Here is an 18,835-nt window from a genome sequence, read left to right as displayed (position 1 = left end):
TCAGTTTTGGTCTCATCAGACCAAACAGCCTTCTTCCAGTTAAATTCAGAGTCTCTCACATGCCTTTTGGTGAACTCTACTCAAGATTTGTTATAAACTATTGTCAACAATGGCTTTCTTTTTGTGGCCCTCCCATGAAGCTTTGACTGGTAAGGAACCCAGGCAACAGTTGTTTTATACACAGTCTCCCCATCTCAGCCACTAAAGCTTGTAACTCTTTCAGCAAAGTCATAGATGTCTTGGTGGCCTCCCTCACTTGTAGCTCTTGCATGATCATTCAGTTTAGACAGATTTGCATGTGCCATGTTTCTTCAGGTTCTTAATGATGTATTTAACTGTACTCCAGGGGATATTCAGTCACTTGGAAATTTTATTGTATCCATCTACTGACATGCTTTTCATACATACTTGGGGCGGCTGTGGCTCAGGTGGTAGAGCCGGTTGTCCTCCAATCACAAGGTTGGCAGTTTGATTCCCCGCCCCTCCACAGTCGAAGTGTCCTTGGGCAAGACACTGAACCCGATGGCAGTCAGCACCTTGCATGGCAGCTCTGTCACCATTGGTGTATGAATGTGTGTGAATGTGTGAATGAGAAACACATTGTAAAGCGCTTTGGATGAAAGTGCTATATAAGTGCAGACCATTTACTTTTCAATATCTTTTCCATTGAGTTGCTTAAAGTTTTCTTTTGTCTTCATGTTGTAGTTACAGCTACATAGACATGAGTACTGATTCACTAGTGGCTGGAAGTTCCAGATACAGTTTTTTTTTTTCTAGACTGCATTTACTTAACTCACATTCACTGCAATCAAATGATCTCCATTTCACCTGTGTTGAATTAAGTTAGTCGCTTTAAAGGGGGCACTAGTTATGCAATCACTCATTTTACATAATTTTAAATTAACTGCCATTTCTGTGTTTCCACTTTACCACAAGTCTTTTTAAATTGAAATTCTTATCAAAAAAATCTGGATTAAATTGACCATGATTCAATGTAACAAGCAATTAAAGGATAAAACTTCTGAAGGGGTTGAATACTTTTTATAGATACTGCAGACTGATGTTCATTCACTCTAGTAAGTGATCTTGTACATCATACACCAAACTGCATATATTGTCCTGTGTGGATGGTTCATCCAAGGTTACTATGTTGTACTTTTAGTTCCATTGTTTTTTGTTTCATGCTCAGCTTTCACTTCAGTTTCTATAGTCATAATATTAGAATGAGTTTGGTATTCAATACACTTTCCCCTGTAATACCAGTAAGTAAAGCTAAAAAAAAAAAAAAAAAAGAAATCAATATGAAAATAACCCTAAAGACATACTTACTGCTTTTAAGGCTACTTATGCACTTCGCCACAGAGTTGTTTCGAGATAGCACATGTGTTATCAACTGAATGCTAAATTCAGATTTTAAGTGAATGTAAGATGCTTACTTTTAGTTTTAGGACACTCACATTTTCCAGTTAGAACTATGATATATAAATATGACAGATATGACAAATTACAGCACTGTGCTTTATGTTCAGTGCTAACTGGCCAATGTACTTTTTTTGTTATTTACAATTCACTAGCCAGAACCACACCAATAAACTGAAGCTTGATTGTTTGTTGGATGTGAATGAGCGTTGTGTTGGTGATGACTTTCATGAGCTGATGCAGTGTGGGGAAATGCTTAGTCAGGGATCAGCAGCGGGTCCCAGGCCGGCAAACCTTTCAAAAGCATGCCATAAGAATGACATGAAGACCGGACGCAACCTGGGTCTTGAGGGTTGGAGCAGATGAGAAGCAGATACACATGAGGCCCATGGCTTTGATTATGTGGTCCGGAATCCTTCGGCTGTTAGCTGTGTCAACACTGAAGGTGTGGCCAGAGAACGTGCTAGGATTCTGGATGTCGTCGGGACTTGCTTGAAATAGAAGAGGAGTCCAGATGAGGTTGTGTTACCAGTCCCTGTAACAAACTGAAGGTGAAGCATCCTGAGATTTTCTGGTTTGTATGTGGTGTACGATGGATTTGTAAAGGCTTCGTTGTGAATCTAGCTTGAAGTACATGGTGGCTGTTGGATTACCTGTTTGATTGGTTAGACTTCATTTGAGTGAATAAACCAGGAAATCTTCAAAGACGCGGGAAGGTCAAATACTGGATGTGGAAGAGGTTCCGAAGGATGGCACTGCAGATCAAACTCAACTCGTCAGTCAATGTTACACTAAACTCTGCATCGCAGGAACAAAGGAAGGCCAATAGAAACGTTGATTCTAAAGTGCCAGCTAGAGGCTGGAACGTAGGATGTTAGAACGAGTTGATACCTTAGGATAGGCAAACGGATATCAGTGGAGATGACCGTGATGAATTATACTGTGGAGGTACGGGAATTTTGAGTCCCAGATGGAAGTGAGCAATGCACGATTGAGCTGGCTTGGATGTAGCAATGCTGAATGATGGAAGGAGCAGAATCTATTGCAGATGGAGAGAAGGGAGTCAGTGATATCATTGCAGTAGCCTGGGAAGTGTTCAGCATGGAGGAGGAACAGGTTGGAGACTGACTGCCAGGTCAGGTGATGCACGAGAGGCTGGGAGAGTTGCTTTGACTTTGTTCATGAAGACAATGAGGAGGTTAGTGAGGTGAATGAGGATGGCTTGACCATTCGTGACTCTATGGGAGGGTAATGATAACAATGGGATGGATTTTTGAATGCTGCTGACGATGACAGTTTTGAAGAAGCTGCAAGAACTCGGTACGCTACATCAGGAGACCTTCGTTAACCAGAAAACCCCAAAACTAGCATATCTGAGGAGCTGATTGCTGCTTGGGTTCTTGTTCATAAGTGACGGAAGAATGGTGTGCGAGATGGATGGGCGGATGGTGCAGTATTAGCAGAAATGTTGACACTGCACGATGATCCTCACGATGAAGCTTTCAATGTACCCAACCCAACTGTATTCGTATTTGGTTGCAACCAAGTGTCATGCAAGTTAGAAAAGGGAACTGACCAGTTTGAATGCAATCCATCCAACAGTTGTTGAGACATTTCACGCAAAACCACAAACTGAATATAAGATTTGTCTTCTGGGAAACATGGGTTTCTGTGGGGAAAATCTTGGCAGTCCAACCACGGTAATTCATTTGCAAATGAAACATAATGTTCTAAGAATTCAGACTTTCCAGCTCTCTGTTCACCTTTTTTTCATGCTTAGCTCTTGTCGGCTGGGATTCTATTGATTTGTCTCAGTGCATTTTCTTGTTGGCATGAGAGTTTTTGTGAGTATTTTGATTTGGATTCAAACTGTTGAACAGGATAGATCTCTGGCAACTGCTGGAACAAAAGCGTTTTATCGACATGAAGTCAAGTAGACTGTGTTTTTTTTTTTTAAAAACAAAAAAACACAATGCCTGCTGTGTGAGGCAATATAGCCAGCTGTCACCATGATAACAGCACTGAAACTCTCGGTAGTGTGGTGACTTATGACAATCTTCTCAGCGTGGAGAGCAATACCGGCAGAGCACTTCATGGTCATCTCATTACTGCTTTTTCAATCTGGTGTCAGAAGATACTGATCCCACTGAGCCTCAGCCGCTTGGATGTGTCAGAGAGAGTTTTGTAGTAAGAAGTGTGCAAACTAAAAATCAGCTTACCACACAGGTTGTGTGTGATTAAATGTGCAGTAAACAGGGTGCATGGACACTACTAAATCTGCAAGTTATAGATTATTTATGTGTTTTTGTAGGCCTCATAAGACAAATCAAAATAAAAGGTAAGAGAAGAAATATATAGAATATTGGAAAATCTGACTCACTGAAAGGGTTGGGTTTTTAAACCCTGTCTGATTTCAGCTCTCAGATATGTATGTGTATATAAAAGAAGGTGTGGAATGGGTGGAGAAAAGCTGCTGTAGCTGCCTAAGGTTCATTTTTCTACATTTTCTTTTATTTCAATTTCGACCTCCTTCCCTCTGTTTTGTCTCTATTTTGCAGCCTCCATTTGTTTTTGCAGTTCTTTAGGATGCAGACTTATTGATGTACGCACATTTACAACAACAAAAAATTGTGATAGGACAGCTATTGATAGGTGGTATGAACCATAACTTTTTCATTTAGCAAGTCAACGCTGAGTGTCAAAATGATGAATTGGAAAAGCTGGCGTCTCTGTGTAGCTGTGAGCTGTGGTGCAAAGACAGAGAGCAAACTGCTGACTGCCTCCTTCTGTCATAGTTTTACATGGTGTACATCCAGAACAGAGTGGAGCAGGGTGGGTACTGTCTACTGCAGGGCAGAGACCATGCTGAGATAAGCTTTCATCATCTCTCCAGAGTCCTCCCAGAAAACTCAAGTCTCCGTGTTGTTGTTTTTCTTTCCAACTAACCTTTAACTTTTTTCACTGAGAAAATATCTGAGCAGCTTTTTCTTCCACAGCTGTAGAACGAGGAGTTTTGCTGGCTGACAGCAACCACGAATTTGTGGCAGTTTTGCTTCTTTCTCACTGTGAAGAGTGTTTGCTCATTGTGTAATGCATCTGCCGAGGTTTGTGCACCTCTCTTGCTTGCTGTCACTCCTTTATGTGGTGTTTGCCAGTAACAGCTGACTCTACCAAGGTTGCAGCTGGAACTGCAACATGTCAAATTGACCTCTATCCAAGGCCCCAAGGCTTCTCTTAATGGCTCTATTCATCAAGGGCATGGACCTCTCTGAATGACCACAAAAGGTAAGATTGGTTGATCGCTGCCAGTGATGCTGCCAGAAGTGTAAAATGGAACTCTTCAAAGTGAAAGTAAAGCAGAAAATTTCAAATGAAGATATTTGTTCAGGATTTCAGGTTGTGACCACAATTCTGAGAGGCTTGTTCCTCTCCCACAACAGCTGAAGAGAATGGATTTAATGGGAAAGCTGTTATATGCCATTGGAGCGTAAGCCTCTTACCAGCTGTTTGTGTGTGAGTGTGCATGTGCATGTGTGTGTTTATATGCATCTGTGTGGCCCAGAAACATTAGCATTTTACATTCCCAAACCTCTGAATACACACCCTTTCTGACCTAACTATTTGGGGGAAAGTAGGAAAAACAAACGACCACCTACCTTTCACAGACAGGACCTTGTCTTCTGTCATTCTCTTTTTAGCCAAACTTTCAGGATCTTCAGATGGCAATGTGGGTTACTTTAATCCAGAAACTATGCAAATTATATCAAATTTTCTTCTTTTTTTCTAATTACATTTGTTTTGTCACTATGATAAAATGATTCATCGAACAGGCTTCCAAGAACAATTTGTATAAATGCCTATGACTTGTATTACTTGGAGGGATTACATCATGCCATAAAGGTTTGCAGCAAGGAGCCTTAGTAGCTGAAAAGATTACATGATTTATCTGTTAGCAAACAGTTGCTTGCTTGCACATTGGGAAATTATGGAGGAATATTATTATTTATTTGAATCCGGTCCTTTTTTGCTGCTAAATGCTCCATTATGTCACCAGGTACTTGCCAGTTGTGCTTATCTGCCTGGTGCTGAGCAGGTACAGCATGCAGTGGCTTTTTAGAGCTTTTTGACTGCTGCAGCCAAAAATGACTCTATGAGAGGAGTGAGAGCGAACCAAAATAGTGTAGTGGCAGGCCGGACATCAAAATAATGAGCTAATTAGCAGCAGATTCAAGTGCTATTTTTCTGCAGGTTCATCATTACATGCAACCCCTTCCACATTATCACGTCGTTTCTCATGTCGTCGTCTGATTTATCGGTCATATAAAGGTATCAGTTATAGCCATTTTAAAGCCTAGATGAATGGAAGATGATAAAAAATCTTGCTGTGGCCGAGATGTGACATCTTCACTGAGCCACAATGCAGTAGCTAAACCGTTCTGATTCACGTTATCGACAGGCACATCTGCCGGCGCTGCTTTAAATCTCAAGTAGCTTGGAATAAATAGCAAATCTTTTCACCATTCACCTTTGGTTAAAAACACAATGTACTGAATAACAGAGGATCTTTCACACACTATAGACAGTGAGTTGCATCATGTTGCATTTAGCCATCACATCTGCAGCAACACCCACACACAAATGCAAATGCTGAAATCTTTTTTCTGCGCTCAGTGGTGAGGCAAGTAGACAGTTCTCCATTCTTGTAAAGGAAGTGGCTAACAGTTTCCTGACACTTTTGGGTGTTGCACTGTTTGAGGTTGAGTTGTTTTGCTCACTTCAGTTACCTTTGTGCAAGCTTTTGGTTTTGAAAGTCGATGAGACAGGCACACATTAATGACATAAAGTGCAGTTGATACAAGTTTGACCTTTTTTTTTTCTTCTTTGCAACCAACGAAACATTATTTTGAGGATGTTAGATACAACACAATTTCATAACCATTGTTCTGCCGAAGAGCTTCTTGCTGAAGTGCAGTTGCTGTCTCTGCTGAAGCTTGTGGAATTACCGTGACCTGGATGACTGAGAACAACCTACACACACAAACCACTGTTCTTGTTCAGATCTAAGCAAATTACACCCTGGCCTCCTCTCTGAAACAAAACTTCAGATGCCCCCCGGGGAAACGTCCTGCTTTTAATCAAAGCATCTGAAGGTCCATGATAAAGATTTACTAGATGATGATGAATTGCTGTAATAGTAACAGTACATCATCAGAGAAAACATCCTCCTTTATCTTACAGCCTGAATGGAGGTGGGGGGAGAAAAAAAAGAATCTCATTCAGATTCACAGCCAGCGGAGAGGGTTGGTCATTCTACCATTATATTCTAATTAGAAATCGTTAAGCTGCATTTGATGATGATGATTTGAGCTCTATTTAAGTAAATGACCAGAATGGCCTCAGAATAGCTGTATTATCTAAGACTCCATCACAATGACTTTCCCTCAAATCTTTCTAGTGCCGCTCTCACACAACAGCGTTATTTCATGGAACCATACATTAGTTGTCTATTCATTCGTCAGTGAACCTAATGTGAGCACACGCTCTGAACACATCAAATGAAGAAAACACCATCCATAACTGAACACTGTCTATTCTGCGCCATTGCACAAATTATATTGTTAAACACTCGACCTGAATGTCTTATTATACAGAACACCCAGCATCTCATAAACTTGTTTGGAACATTGTGAAATGATGTGGAGCTACAAAGCAGCATGGAAAGCTTATAGAAGGAAACAATGAGCTATTTGGAATGACAGCAATCATTTCTGAATGGGTCATTTGGCAGTATAAATAAAAGTCAAGTGAGATGCAGCTAAACGGAATAACAATGTGCATTCACAAACATAACCTAGAAACAGCGTGTTTATCTAAGATAAACAAAAATCCTATTGCAAAAGTACATACAGGCTCAACTTTAGCAATTACTCACCCTGGAAAGGACATTCTATGTGAAGACGTTTAAGTAAAAGCTGTATCCAGAGACAATGTTTAATGTACAATTTAGAAATCTGCGTGGCCGTCATGTACTGTTACAAAAGATTTGTCGAAGCCATGTTCTTCCACTGTCCTCATAATAACGAGTAGTGTTTATATTTTGCCCTTTGAATGGAGGAAGACGAACATAGACAGACACTGAGTCAAGATAAGAAGTGGCTGAACTTAGCAGTGAAACCATCAGACCATAGCAGCTCTGATATAAAAAGCTTTCCTCTGTTATCAAACCCAGTGAGTGTCTGTTCTCTTTCTCAGTTGACACTCTTCTTCTCAACAAAAAGCAATGCGGCTTTTCTGTATCACCCAGAAATGTACAGCTCAGCACACTGTGTCTCACTTAACCGTACAGACGAGCTTTTTTTTTTATGCAGCAACAATTCACAACATATGACATCTCACATAGCAAGGAACAAAAACAATACAGAGAAACCCAACAAATACAAAGTTGTCCTTAGAATCCCTTTGAGCAAACGCAGTGGGAAGGAAAACCGATAGGAGAGCCCTATGGAGGTGGGTGAGGCCAGTAACTGCTCTTTAGAAATGTGTATCTCCAGATCCATAGACGCCTACAGAGAAGACAAAACTCAAACTAAAGGACAGAAAAGACACAATGCAATAGTGAAATAAAACTGTATGGAGACAGGATGAGGAGAGTAGAGGTGCTAAATGCATCATGGGAATTTCCCCAACAGTTAAGGCCTACAGCAACATAACCAAGAGATGGACCAGATGAGCCAGCTTGAACTGTAAGCTTTATCAGACAGGGAAGTTGTAAGCCTAATCTGCCTCTCAAAGCCAAACTGGGAGCTGGTTCCACAGCCGAGAAGCCTGACAACCAAAGCTCTGCCTCCTGTTCTACTTCTGGAAACTCTAGGATCTACAAGTGAACCTGCAGTTTGAGAGCAAAGTGCTCCATTAGAACATTGTGCAATAAGGTCTTTAAGAAATGATGGAGCTTGTTCATTAAGAGCTTTGCATGTGAGAAGAAGGCTTTTAAATTCTATTGTGAATTTCACAGTGAAATGAAAAGAAGCTAACATTAGAGGAATGTGGTCTCTTGATGTTTTGCTGTCAGAACTCTGACTGCAGTTTTTCTAAAAGGTACTGGGACATCCTGAAAAATAAGTTGCAAATGTGTGGAATAGCTTTCCAGTGTTTTGACAATATTGTGACTTTTTTTTTTGGACATTTTTCATGCTCTGTTTAGGCCAAGCTGCTTTATCCACTACTCTCTAATCTTTCATTCTTTGTCCTGAGCACTGTAGTTCCACCCCGCCGTTCCCGTCTCCGTCGATACCTCAGTGGGAATCGTCCCCCCGGTTGCACCAGTCGTATCGACTCTGCTTGGCACACATTGATGTCCAAGCACTTGTAGAACCTGCAGGGTGGCTGACACAATAAAAATGCTCTAATTCCCTTACTATGTGTTGTGGCTTCTTTGACTTTCCCCCTTCTCTGCTTATGTCTCTTGTTTTTCAGTGAAAGATTTCAGGGCTCAGGGAAACTAGGGAGCTGTGCAACGATGTGTTTTGCATGAAGCTTTTGCAGCAATTTAATATAATTGCTGTCAGGTCACTCCTACCTCGATATGAAGGCTAAATGAAAGAATGAATTATTTACAATATTTAAATTTTTATCCAATTGCGGGATTGAAATGTTGTCATCTACCATTTTGGTCTAGACTGAACTGGAATGACTGGATGAACTCACTCCTTTGTTTGTCAGCAGCAAAAATGTCTTTTCATTCCACAACTAGTGCTTGCATAATCTCAAAAGTCTGTTTCTATAGTCTCTGTAACATTTACTGCTTCAAGTGTTAGCTGAAAACTAGTTACCAGCTGGACAGAAAACAGTGTACTATATAGGCTTATAGCTTTTGTGTCTGATTGACTGAATTTCTACTCCAGCCTCTGCCACAGCAGTGCATCTGTGAAAGTGTGTCTCCAAGTATATACCATGCCTTACAAGCTGTACACGTCTGAGGTAGCTCTGTGGTGAAGAAATGCCTGATCCACTCAATTTCCTCCAAAAGTCTCATTCTTCTTACCTGCCACCCGTTTCCTAACTCCTCTCCATCCTATTTCTCTCTCTCTCTCTCTCTCTCTCTCTCTCTCTCTCTCTCTCTCTCAGCGAGTGTATGAAGGTGCAGATTTATGGAGCAGCCCAGTCGCTGATGGCCACAGTCCATCCTAAAAAAAGTGATTTGTTCGGAGATTACAGACACAGAAGACAGAGAGAGAAGCAGTAATGATGCCGCGGGCAGATCATCACCGTGTGTCTGTGTGAGAGAAAGTCGGTGTCCTTCTGAATGTGGTCTCTACTTGGACGACCGTCTCTCAGCAGTGCAGCGATACAGGTCATCTTTAATGAGACCCTGATGTTAACGATAAATGGCTCCAAAAGAAAGGCTTTTTTTTACGAGTCTTGTGTTTCCGTTATTCAAACTAGAGCTTGTTTTGCTGTTGTTTTTTTTTAGCCTGATGACTCATACTTGTGACAATAACCCTTTGTAGGCTTTATTTGCATATCAGACACAACAAAGCGACTCATTTTGAAGGTAAAAAAAAGCCTTAATTGCATCTTGGTGTTGCTGAGTAGCTCAACAGTTACCATCTCACTGGATATCTCTTTCATCACTTTAGGAGCTAACCAAGGACACTTGGAGAGGGCACCTTCAGTCTCCTCTGCCCAGACCTCCAGCCATATGTGGCCTGGTTTGAGCAGCAGTGTTGATGGGGCTTTTGGCAGAGTGAGATGGTTCCCCCTCTGTTCTACTTAATTACCTGTGTGATGGAGTGGTTCGCCCCCAGCAGGGCCGCTGTGCCGCACCGTGTCAAGGGGCAGGACGGACACGCCGAGCTGACCAGTCTCACCTGCCTCACCTTTCTCTGTCTGTCTTGTCATATGAGATTAATAATAAAATAGCAACAGCCCAAGAGGTGTTTAGTCAGTCTTTCCTTGTCTGATTTTGCTGTTCCCTTTTTATTTTTTTCCCTCTTTTTCTTTCAAAGACACTTTAGCCATTAGGTGATGATGCCACTTGGTAAGCAAAATAGTCAATTTGAGCTTTATTTCTTTTTAATACAGCGAAAGAGCTATTACTGACTGGCCTGAGCTTCATTAGCAAGCCTCCCAGTTGTTTATTGGACTGCACAGAGGACAGAGAACACAAGCCTGGGTGGAGAATAAAGTAAAAGGCACTGAGAGTCCAAACTGTACCCACTGAGTCTGTGCCAGAACACATTAACTGTTGCTGTAGCAACCGTCTCCAAATCAGAAGAAAACTCGAACACTTTAAGCAGACTAATTTCTCAAAATGTCCTCATCCACTGTGTCTCTGTCTTCTTGCTCCTCATCAGCCTCCTCTGAAGATAAAATATTCTTGAATTCTGAATCCCTAAAGGAAGCGTTACAGCTGCGGACACTCAGCGGCTGATATAATTGAATAAAAAGTTTATTCAAGGGGCAGGTGCACATTCAGGGATTTTATTTGCTTTCAGCCATATCTTTATTTAAATTCCAGACATCACTCATAGAGACAAACACTATAACTGTCTGTGACATTGATAGCTGATCTCCAGCCTCTCTTCCAGAGTTGCACTGAATTTCAGGAGACTTGTTTCTGTCTCCACTCTGAGAGCTAAGTGGAGATAATGAGCATTCGTTCAGGACCTTAGCCTCCGTAACCTGGTGAGTTTTCTTGCTAAAGAACTGTGTCACTTCATAGCACCTTTCATTAGCGATGATAGCGTATTCTTGAATGATGAGGCAACCTGCTGTCGGAACAAAGACTCCCAGAGTGTCTGAGGAGGTGTGTGGGGGTTTGCTCAGGTGAACGGGGCTGCGCCTGTGGAGACACTTATCACCCACAGCAGAAACAGTCTCATGCATGCCCAGAATTCTCAACGACATTAGGCCGACTTGCAGTTTGACGAAGAGAACAGTTCTGCTTTCAAATGCAAATGCAAATTGAAAAAATAGGAACTTCCATATTGTCTGTGTAGAGTTTGTGTTTTACGATGTTATGTGAACATGCACATAATGAGTGGGTGGGTGTACCGTATGTATAGGTAGATTTTCTCCAACCTTGTTCTATTTAAAGCTGTTTATTATTACATTTCATTTCTTTTAGATTACACATTATTTAATGAAGCTGTAGTACAAGCTGCCTGTTCGTTCTTATGCAAACATGTTGATGTTTACTGGCTGAAAGTAGTAAAACAACTTGTGCAACAGCCAAACTATTGTTCTGGACGTTTGACCACAAACCTAACTGAGTCACAGCAACAAACACAGAGAGAAGTGAAAGAATTTTCCAGAATGTGTACACAGTCAGACGTATAGTGACCTTAAGAATCAGTTATTGCGGTTATTTGTTGAGAAACTGGAGTTTTGACGTTACACTGTCACTGAGATGTGTTATGATGCAGCAGTGACTGGGCCCAACTGAAACATCCCCATCTCTTCATTTCACACCTTTGTCAGTCTGCTTCTTTCAGTTCCTACTCACATTTTCCCCACTCTCAATGTGAATCACTACTTAAATACTCAATTATACTAAAACATAACCTAATAGCAATGCAGTGGAAACCCCACAGTGGTGGTCATGATTCAATTTGGTAAAATGTTCAAATCCTGCACATGCTGTAAAGGCTCCCAAGAAGACACGCAAAGCCATATTTGAATAGCAAGCTTTGAAATCAAATTTAAAAGATACAGAAACCTGATTTGTATGTACAGATGTAAACTGTAAATATGAACGGAGCAGCTGTAGCTGTGCAGTGGCAAACAGAGCCATGGATCTCTTAATGACTTAAGAGTTCTTACAAATCACATTTACGTCACTCAGTGTGTGTGTTTCGCACATTTCAACCCTGTTTCAGTCGCCACATCCTGATAGGCTCCAACTGAGCAGCGGTGCGACATCCTGCCCACTAAGAGCGGCTTATTGCTACTGTAGTTACCTACTCATCACAGTCCTGCTCGCAACTGTGACACCCAACTTGACCTGATGTAATCCTCAAAGTCATTTTTGCTTCGGACGACAAGGTCTCGACTGATCACTTCATCTCTCCTCGTCCTCTGGAGCGCTCATCCTCTGGCGCGACAGCAGCCTCAGCGCGCTGCCCCGAGTCAAGGCGCTACAAGAAGTGAACGTTGCGGCGAGACGGCGTCTGTGGGAGGCTTCTGTGAATGACAAGCTGCTCACGGCGAGGTGGAGAGAAGCGATAAGAAGAAGAAAAAAACAAAAAACCCTGCAAGGAGAAGCTCCAGCGACGAAGTCCCGGTTTTGTTTACCCTGAACCGGAGCACGGAGGAGCGCCGCTGCGTATTTGAGTTTTTACGCACAACTGGAAAAGAGCGAACTGGGGGCGTCCGTCTGTCACCACCATGTCCGCGGCAACAGCTTCCATAGCAGATGTGTCCAGAACTGATCTTACAAACAGAGATGGCAGCCGGAGAAACTCAGGTAAAAAACAAATGGTGTCTAATTCATACGAGGCCAACGTGAAGGATGCGTAGGGGGATTGTTTTTGACACCTTGTAGAAATGCCAGCTCGAGTTTGAAGTTGAGCTTCTTGGCCCCTAAAATATCACTGCAACATTTTCTGGAGGTGTGTGTGTGTGTGCGAGAGAAGGAGAGTAATGGTAGACTTTCCTCTTGTGCAATATCCCTTCAGGGACTTAGACTACTTGCTGTGATAGCAGTTTCCTAACAATTGCACTGCAGGATTAATAGCCAATGTGATGCATTGTTAGATTGTCTTTATTGTGGGTGTGTGAAGAATAAATTGCAACAACATTTTATTTTTATTTTTTTTACAAAGCAAGCATACACAGTGTTGGATTGGTGTGTGATTAGTAGATAGTTGACTTAAAATGTCAGAGATTTCATAATTAAAGAAAAAAGAAAGACATAAAGAAAGAGAAAGGGCACAACGGAAGGAAGAAAAGGAAGTGAAAATGTGGGTTTAACGTTAGAAACTCGCCCCCAGGCACAGCTGGACACCTCACACACGCGCTCACGCAACCACAAACACACAGTTACATAAAAGTGATGCTCTCTACTTGTTCTGTGTGTGTGTGTGTGTCCGTCCTTGTGTTACATAAACGTGAATATGGTGAGATAATGCTAATGGCCTTCATGGGAGTATTTATCCCAGTTGAGTCTGGCCCAGTGCCACAGCAAAATCTGTTCAGAGGAGGGAAAATGTGCATGTTCTTGATGTGGCGTCATCCTTTGTTTCTTTCTAAACGTTAGTCTCAATGAAACCCGGAACTTTTGATATAGTTTGATGCCCCTTGTGGCACTGAAAATGCACCACATGCCTTTCCTAGAAATGCACTGCCTCAATGAGATTCTTTTCCTATGTTCAATAAATGCAAAGTGGAAAGTGTCTAGATCCCTCCTCCGTCACAAGTCTGTCGTGTTTAGGCAAGAGGAAAAATACAGAAGCAGGTTCTTCTCAGTAAACAAGATGGTTTTGTCTTTTCCTGGCACTCATCACAGTATCCTTCCCAGCTTTGTTGGAAATCACCGAATTGAAGTCATTGTGTTTATTTGCTTTCCAGCAGCTTGTTTCATGATGAAGTCATATTCGTGTGCTGTAGGCTCATCATGACAGACTACTGCTGCACCGAGCAGACACAGCCAGAGTCCTCCCTTCCTGTAATATGCGAAGCTCCGTGCTGTTATGTATGATAACTAGTTGTTTAGCATGGCTCCAGATGGCTCGTGTGTTTCCAACAACCTTGCAGGCCTTTTGTTTAATGATTTATCACACTTCCTGCTTTGATACCGTTAGAATTTGATGCAGCACGGCGCCGGGCTGTCACAGTAGGCTTGTTTTTTGTCACACAGCCCTATAGAGGTTCAGTGCTGATAGCTGTGCAATGACTGTCCCGTTCCACTCTGAATCTCATCTGCAGTATTCTCTGGTTTTTTTTTTGTATGTTTGTTTTTTGCTCACACAGTTCACCCTGAATTGTTGTTGTGCAGCTTATGAATTCTGAGTTGTCAGATCATTTCTATGAATACAAATTTTCTTTTGAAGATGCATGAATTATACATGTACCCAAACTTTGAGTGAACTTCATTAATGCATATTTAACATCTACATCATAATTGAGTCAGAAAAACTTTGTTTGTTGTGCACTGTCTGATTAATATCATCAAATGACCACCAGCTCTCTGCCTTAGGTCATCCCCGGACTCAGTGCATGCCCATCCCCTTGCCGGCTCTGGGCACCCAAAAGATCATCCAGGGCAATGGCACTAATGTGGGCACAGTCATTTCCCTACAGTGTCCAGCCACACACAAACTGATGGGCAGTGAGGTGAAATGTGTCATGGACACCAACAGCACCCACTGGGTGGGGGAGACCTACTGTAAACGTAAGTAAAAACAAAGAACAGAAACTTTGAAAATTGCAGATAATATAAAAAGAATGATGTTTGTTAGTCACCTGGATGTACCCAGGCTCATGCAGCCTCATAAATCTATTTGTTCATTCATTTTATCATCAGAATGCGTGTGTGCAGATTAAATGTTCCGAGTTATTTTACTGGGAGAATTGCAGAGGCTGCAAAACTTCCCGTGGACCGTCTGTCAGCTCATTATTCTGAAAAGATGGAATATATATTGAACATTATGTAACAGGATTGTGGCTATGGGCAAAGTTACATGAAGACAATTAAGGTAGTATTTGGCTTGCAATAATTACCACTTTAAATTGCGTGGGAACACACTTGAGAGAAAATAATTTGCTGCTTGTGGCTAAAGCTCATTAAAGGATAATATTAATGCTAATATAGGTGGAGAGGAATTATTTCAAGCAGGTGCACAGTCAGTCAGTCAGTTTTTTTTTTTTTTTTTTTTTTTTTTGGTGTGTGAGTGGAAAAAGTGACGGCAGAATTTTAATTATATTTCAGAATTAATCATCTTGGGAGAGAAGAAGCTGTCTGATATGAAACTGAAAGAAATTAAAAATCAAATTTATGTTGTATTGTCCTTGCCACGATGAGCTGGCAGGTGCACTTTGTGGCAAAATGGCTTTTTTTTTTTTTTATTTCTGCCAATATCTTTTGGATAGTGACAGCAAAGGAATTGTGATATATTTGATCAGTCTATGTGGCCGACCCTATCTGTAAACCTGAAGTGCTCTGTAAGTGTTTTAAGGCTGATTGGAAATTGTTAGACATAGATTTAGCAGCAACATATAATAATTTGTCTAATGTGTTGAGTGTATAACATGGAAATAAATTCAAACTCTCTTCTGCGTTCAGCTCTGTCTCGCTTTGAGGACTATGGTTTCCGTGTGGCTGTCCTGGCGTCCATTGTGAGCTCCGCTATAATCTTTTTCATGTCTGTGGCCTTCATCACCTGCTGTTTGCTCGACTGCATCAAAGAGGACAAAAGGAAAAAGCAGGAGAGGTGAGTAGTGGAAACAAAAAAGTACCACCAGCAGAATGGAGAGGTATTTTAAGTAACAGTCCTTCAATTAAAATTATATGCAAGTTAATGTGCATAACCATTATTGGCAAAATATACTTTAGATAAGGAAAATTATTCACTGCATTGCACTTCAAAATAATGAATGTTTATATGAATGCATCATGCATAAGTAGTAGCTGAGGCTGAGATGGAGCAAGTTTTAAATATGTTAGGCTAAAAGGGAGCAACATAAATTTGACTGGCCATGAGATGAATAATTGTTGTGTTTTGCGAATCTGAATTAGTTTTTTCTTTAACGTTTGCCACCTTTCATTGACTGAGAAGTTTGGAGATAAATTAGTAAGAAGCCCTAGATAGGCACTGTTTTTCTCAAGGTAGCAAGCCAGAAAGATACAACTAGTTTAACCTTTAAAAAAAAAAGAAAAAAAAAAGTGTTGTATTTTAAAATTTCATCACATACTTAAAGAAAAGAAAAATCTCAATGAAATTTAGTCAAATAAAGTACAAACAACCTAAAAGAAAGTGAAAGCACCTAAAAACTGTTAAAGCAAAACCAAAGTATTGAATCAGTCAGTTTTTGGTGATGCGTTTTCAAACTGGGATACTGACATGCAGATTTGAATTCCTCTTTGTGCCAGCGAGTCAGATTACTGGCAATGGGAGGAGCAGGCCCAGCATCACGAGAGCAGGTCCCGCTACAGTCGAAACAACAACAACAACAACGCCCAGGAGAAGCCGCCTTCTCTGTGGGACACCGGTAACCCAGCCCTGTGTGACAACATGAGATCCTGCAGGTGAAGTGTGACCTGAATGCTCAAAAAAAAAGGGACAAAACATTCAAACTAACCTGTAAACTAACAGAAACATCTCTGTATCTTTCCCTCCACAGATGTCAGCAGCAGTACGCCTATGGTTCTGCCTGCGCCTTCGGCCCCACGCCTCCGCTTGCCCCTCTTCCCGGACACAACTATGACCAGCCTCTCTTACCCCGAAACCCAGAACCTGGTCCACCTCAGTACCCCGGACCTCCTGTGTCCCCCAGCGAAACTGCAAGCTCAGACCTGGTCCAGATCTCGGCTGTGGGATCTGGTTTGGTGTGGCAGTACGGAGGGCAGCAGAGCGGTTCATCAGGGGGAAACCCATCTGCCACTGATGAGTCCGGCATCAGAGACATGAACGCAAACAGGAATGTAAACGTCAAAGAGTTTTCCATAAGGATTATATCAGTGTGAGGACACACAGGATGTGAATACCTTAAGTTAAGAACTTGTTTACAGGACAGATCTGTAAAACCTTGTTAACTATAAAACAATGCAATGCTACACAGTGTAAAGGCTCTATATACAAACTGATCTGACAGACTAACTGTATGTGCCTTTATGTAAACTGTGATGATGCACTGCCCTCTGTCTGCATAGGGGAGCCATTGCACTTTCAGGACTTGATGTGGATGACGCCCCCTTGTAATGCAGAGGTCAAGAGATTTGTGCTGTTGGGGTCATTACACTTGTATAGCTTACAATATGTTGTGGACATTTGAGGACGTTGTCTTGAAATTCCACCTTTGCTGGACAAGCAGAGCAGCTGGAAAACATTGACCAACATGTAAATATTAACTTTAAGGAATCTAAATAAAGGAGAGACTTCTACTAATACTGAGTGACATGTTGAAGTGGGGACAGTTCAACAGTGTAGATGTCTTTGTGCAACAAAACATTAGGAGGTGAGCATTGTTCAAATGGGACACCTGGCAAAGTTGGGACAGTTAAGCTTTGCAATGAGTATCTTTTCAGGGGATACCTAAAATAACCTCAAACCAGTATTATGTGTTGTTGAAAAAGAATTTGATTTAAAAAAAATAAAATTAATTAAAAAGTTCACACTAGTAAAAAATCCTGAAAGTGGGAGTTAGAGCAGATACAGTGACTCTTGATCTCACTATCACAGATGTAACTGAAATAACATTCGTGTTCTGACATTAAAATTGCTAAGCTTGTAAAAATCTAAAAGCAAACATTCACCATTTGATTCCAGTTTATTTCATGTCGGGATGCAATTATGTATCGAAATTGCTATGAATCAATTTTATTCTCCTTTTGTCCTTTTCAAAAAATGCAAATTTTGTTAGTTTCCCATTTTGCCAATTGCATATCATTAAACTGGGATGCCCCGATAATGTTGAAATGGGAAACTGCTCTCAGTCTTTTTGATAGAAAAAGAAAAAGCTTTTTGAGAATCACAAAATCCATGCTGTGTTTAAAGAAACCACATATATAAACGAGATCAAATACAATATCTCTTACTAGCTAGTGCTGGAACTAAACTAAGAAGCTACTCAACTACTTCTAAAATTACCACACCAAAAAAAAAAAAAGCCTATCCCAGCTGACTTAGGGTGAAGGCAGGGGACACCCTGGACAGGTCACCAGTCTATCACAGGGCTACATTTAGAGACAGACAACCAAGCACACTTATGTTCACACCTACGGACAATTTAGAATCACCAATTAACCTCAACATGTTTTTGGACTGTGTGGGAGGAAGCTGGAGAACCCGGAGAGAACCCACACTGCACGGGGGAGAACATGCAAACTCCACTCAGAAAGAACCCAGGTGTCCCCACTGGGACACGAACCAGCGACCTGCTTGCTGCGAGGCAATGGTGCTAACCACTGCTCACCTTGCAGCCCATTATTATTATTGCTATTATTATTATTAGTAGTAGTAGCAGTAGTAGTAGTAGTAGTAGTCGTGGTATTTCATTTTATTTTTTCGCACCAGAAGGTACAAAAACACAAGTATTTCAGTTGTGTTGCAGTTTTTTTTAAAATATCCAAATTAATGGTGTCCTATTTTGCCAGTAGTGTTGATTAAAAAACAAACAAACAAAAAAAAACGATGTCAATATCTGAGGAGTCATTAGTTATGGTTTTGATTGATTTGTTGTTGTTGTTATTATTATT

The 18,835-nt window shown here is 41.2% G+C and overlaps 1 protein-coding gene and 1 long non-coding RNA gene across 2 annotated transcripts; both read left to right on the top strand.

Moving 5' to 3' along the window:
• Positions 1 to 4,553: 4,553 nt before the first annotated feature.
• LOC103361992 (uncharacterized) lies at positions 4,554 to 10,366 on the top strand. The gene is made up of 3 exons (XR_520435.1): positions 4,554 to 4,704; positions 9,547 to 9,772; positions 10,059 to 10,366. It is a non-coding gene; the product is annotated as an uncharacterized LOC103361992 (long non-coding RNA).
• A 1,955-nt stretch (positions 10,367 to 12,321) lies between these two features.
• On the top strand, positions 12,322 to 17,745 carry susd3 (sushi domain containing 3). Its single transcript, XM_008288228.1, has 5 exons — positions 12,322 to 12,886; positions 14,618 to 14,812; positions 15,704 to 15,851; positions 16,511 to 16,666; positions 16,762 to 17,745. Exons 1-5 carry the CDS (start codon positions 12,808 to 12,810, stop codon positions 17,102 to 17,104), a joined length of 921 nt encoding a protein of 306 aa, XP_008286450.1. The 5' UTR covers positions 12,322 to 12,807; the 3' UTR covers positions 17,105 to 17,745.
• Positions 17,746 to 18,835: the final 1,090 nt, after the last annotated feature.

The sequence above is a fragment of the Stegastes partitus genome, unplaced genomic scaffold (assembly GCF_000690725.1).
Source record: "Stegastes partitus isolate 25-593 unplaced genomic scaffold, Stegastes_partitus-1.0.2 Scaffold548, whole genome shotgun sequence".
NCBI lineage: Eukaryota > Metazoa > Chordata > Actinopteri > Pomacentridae > Stegastes > Stegastes partitus.
The sequence above is the reverse complement of the archived record's forward strand: the minus strand, read 5'-3'. Positions and strand labels throughout refer to the sequence as shown.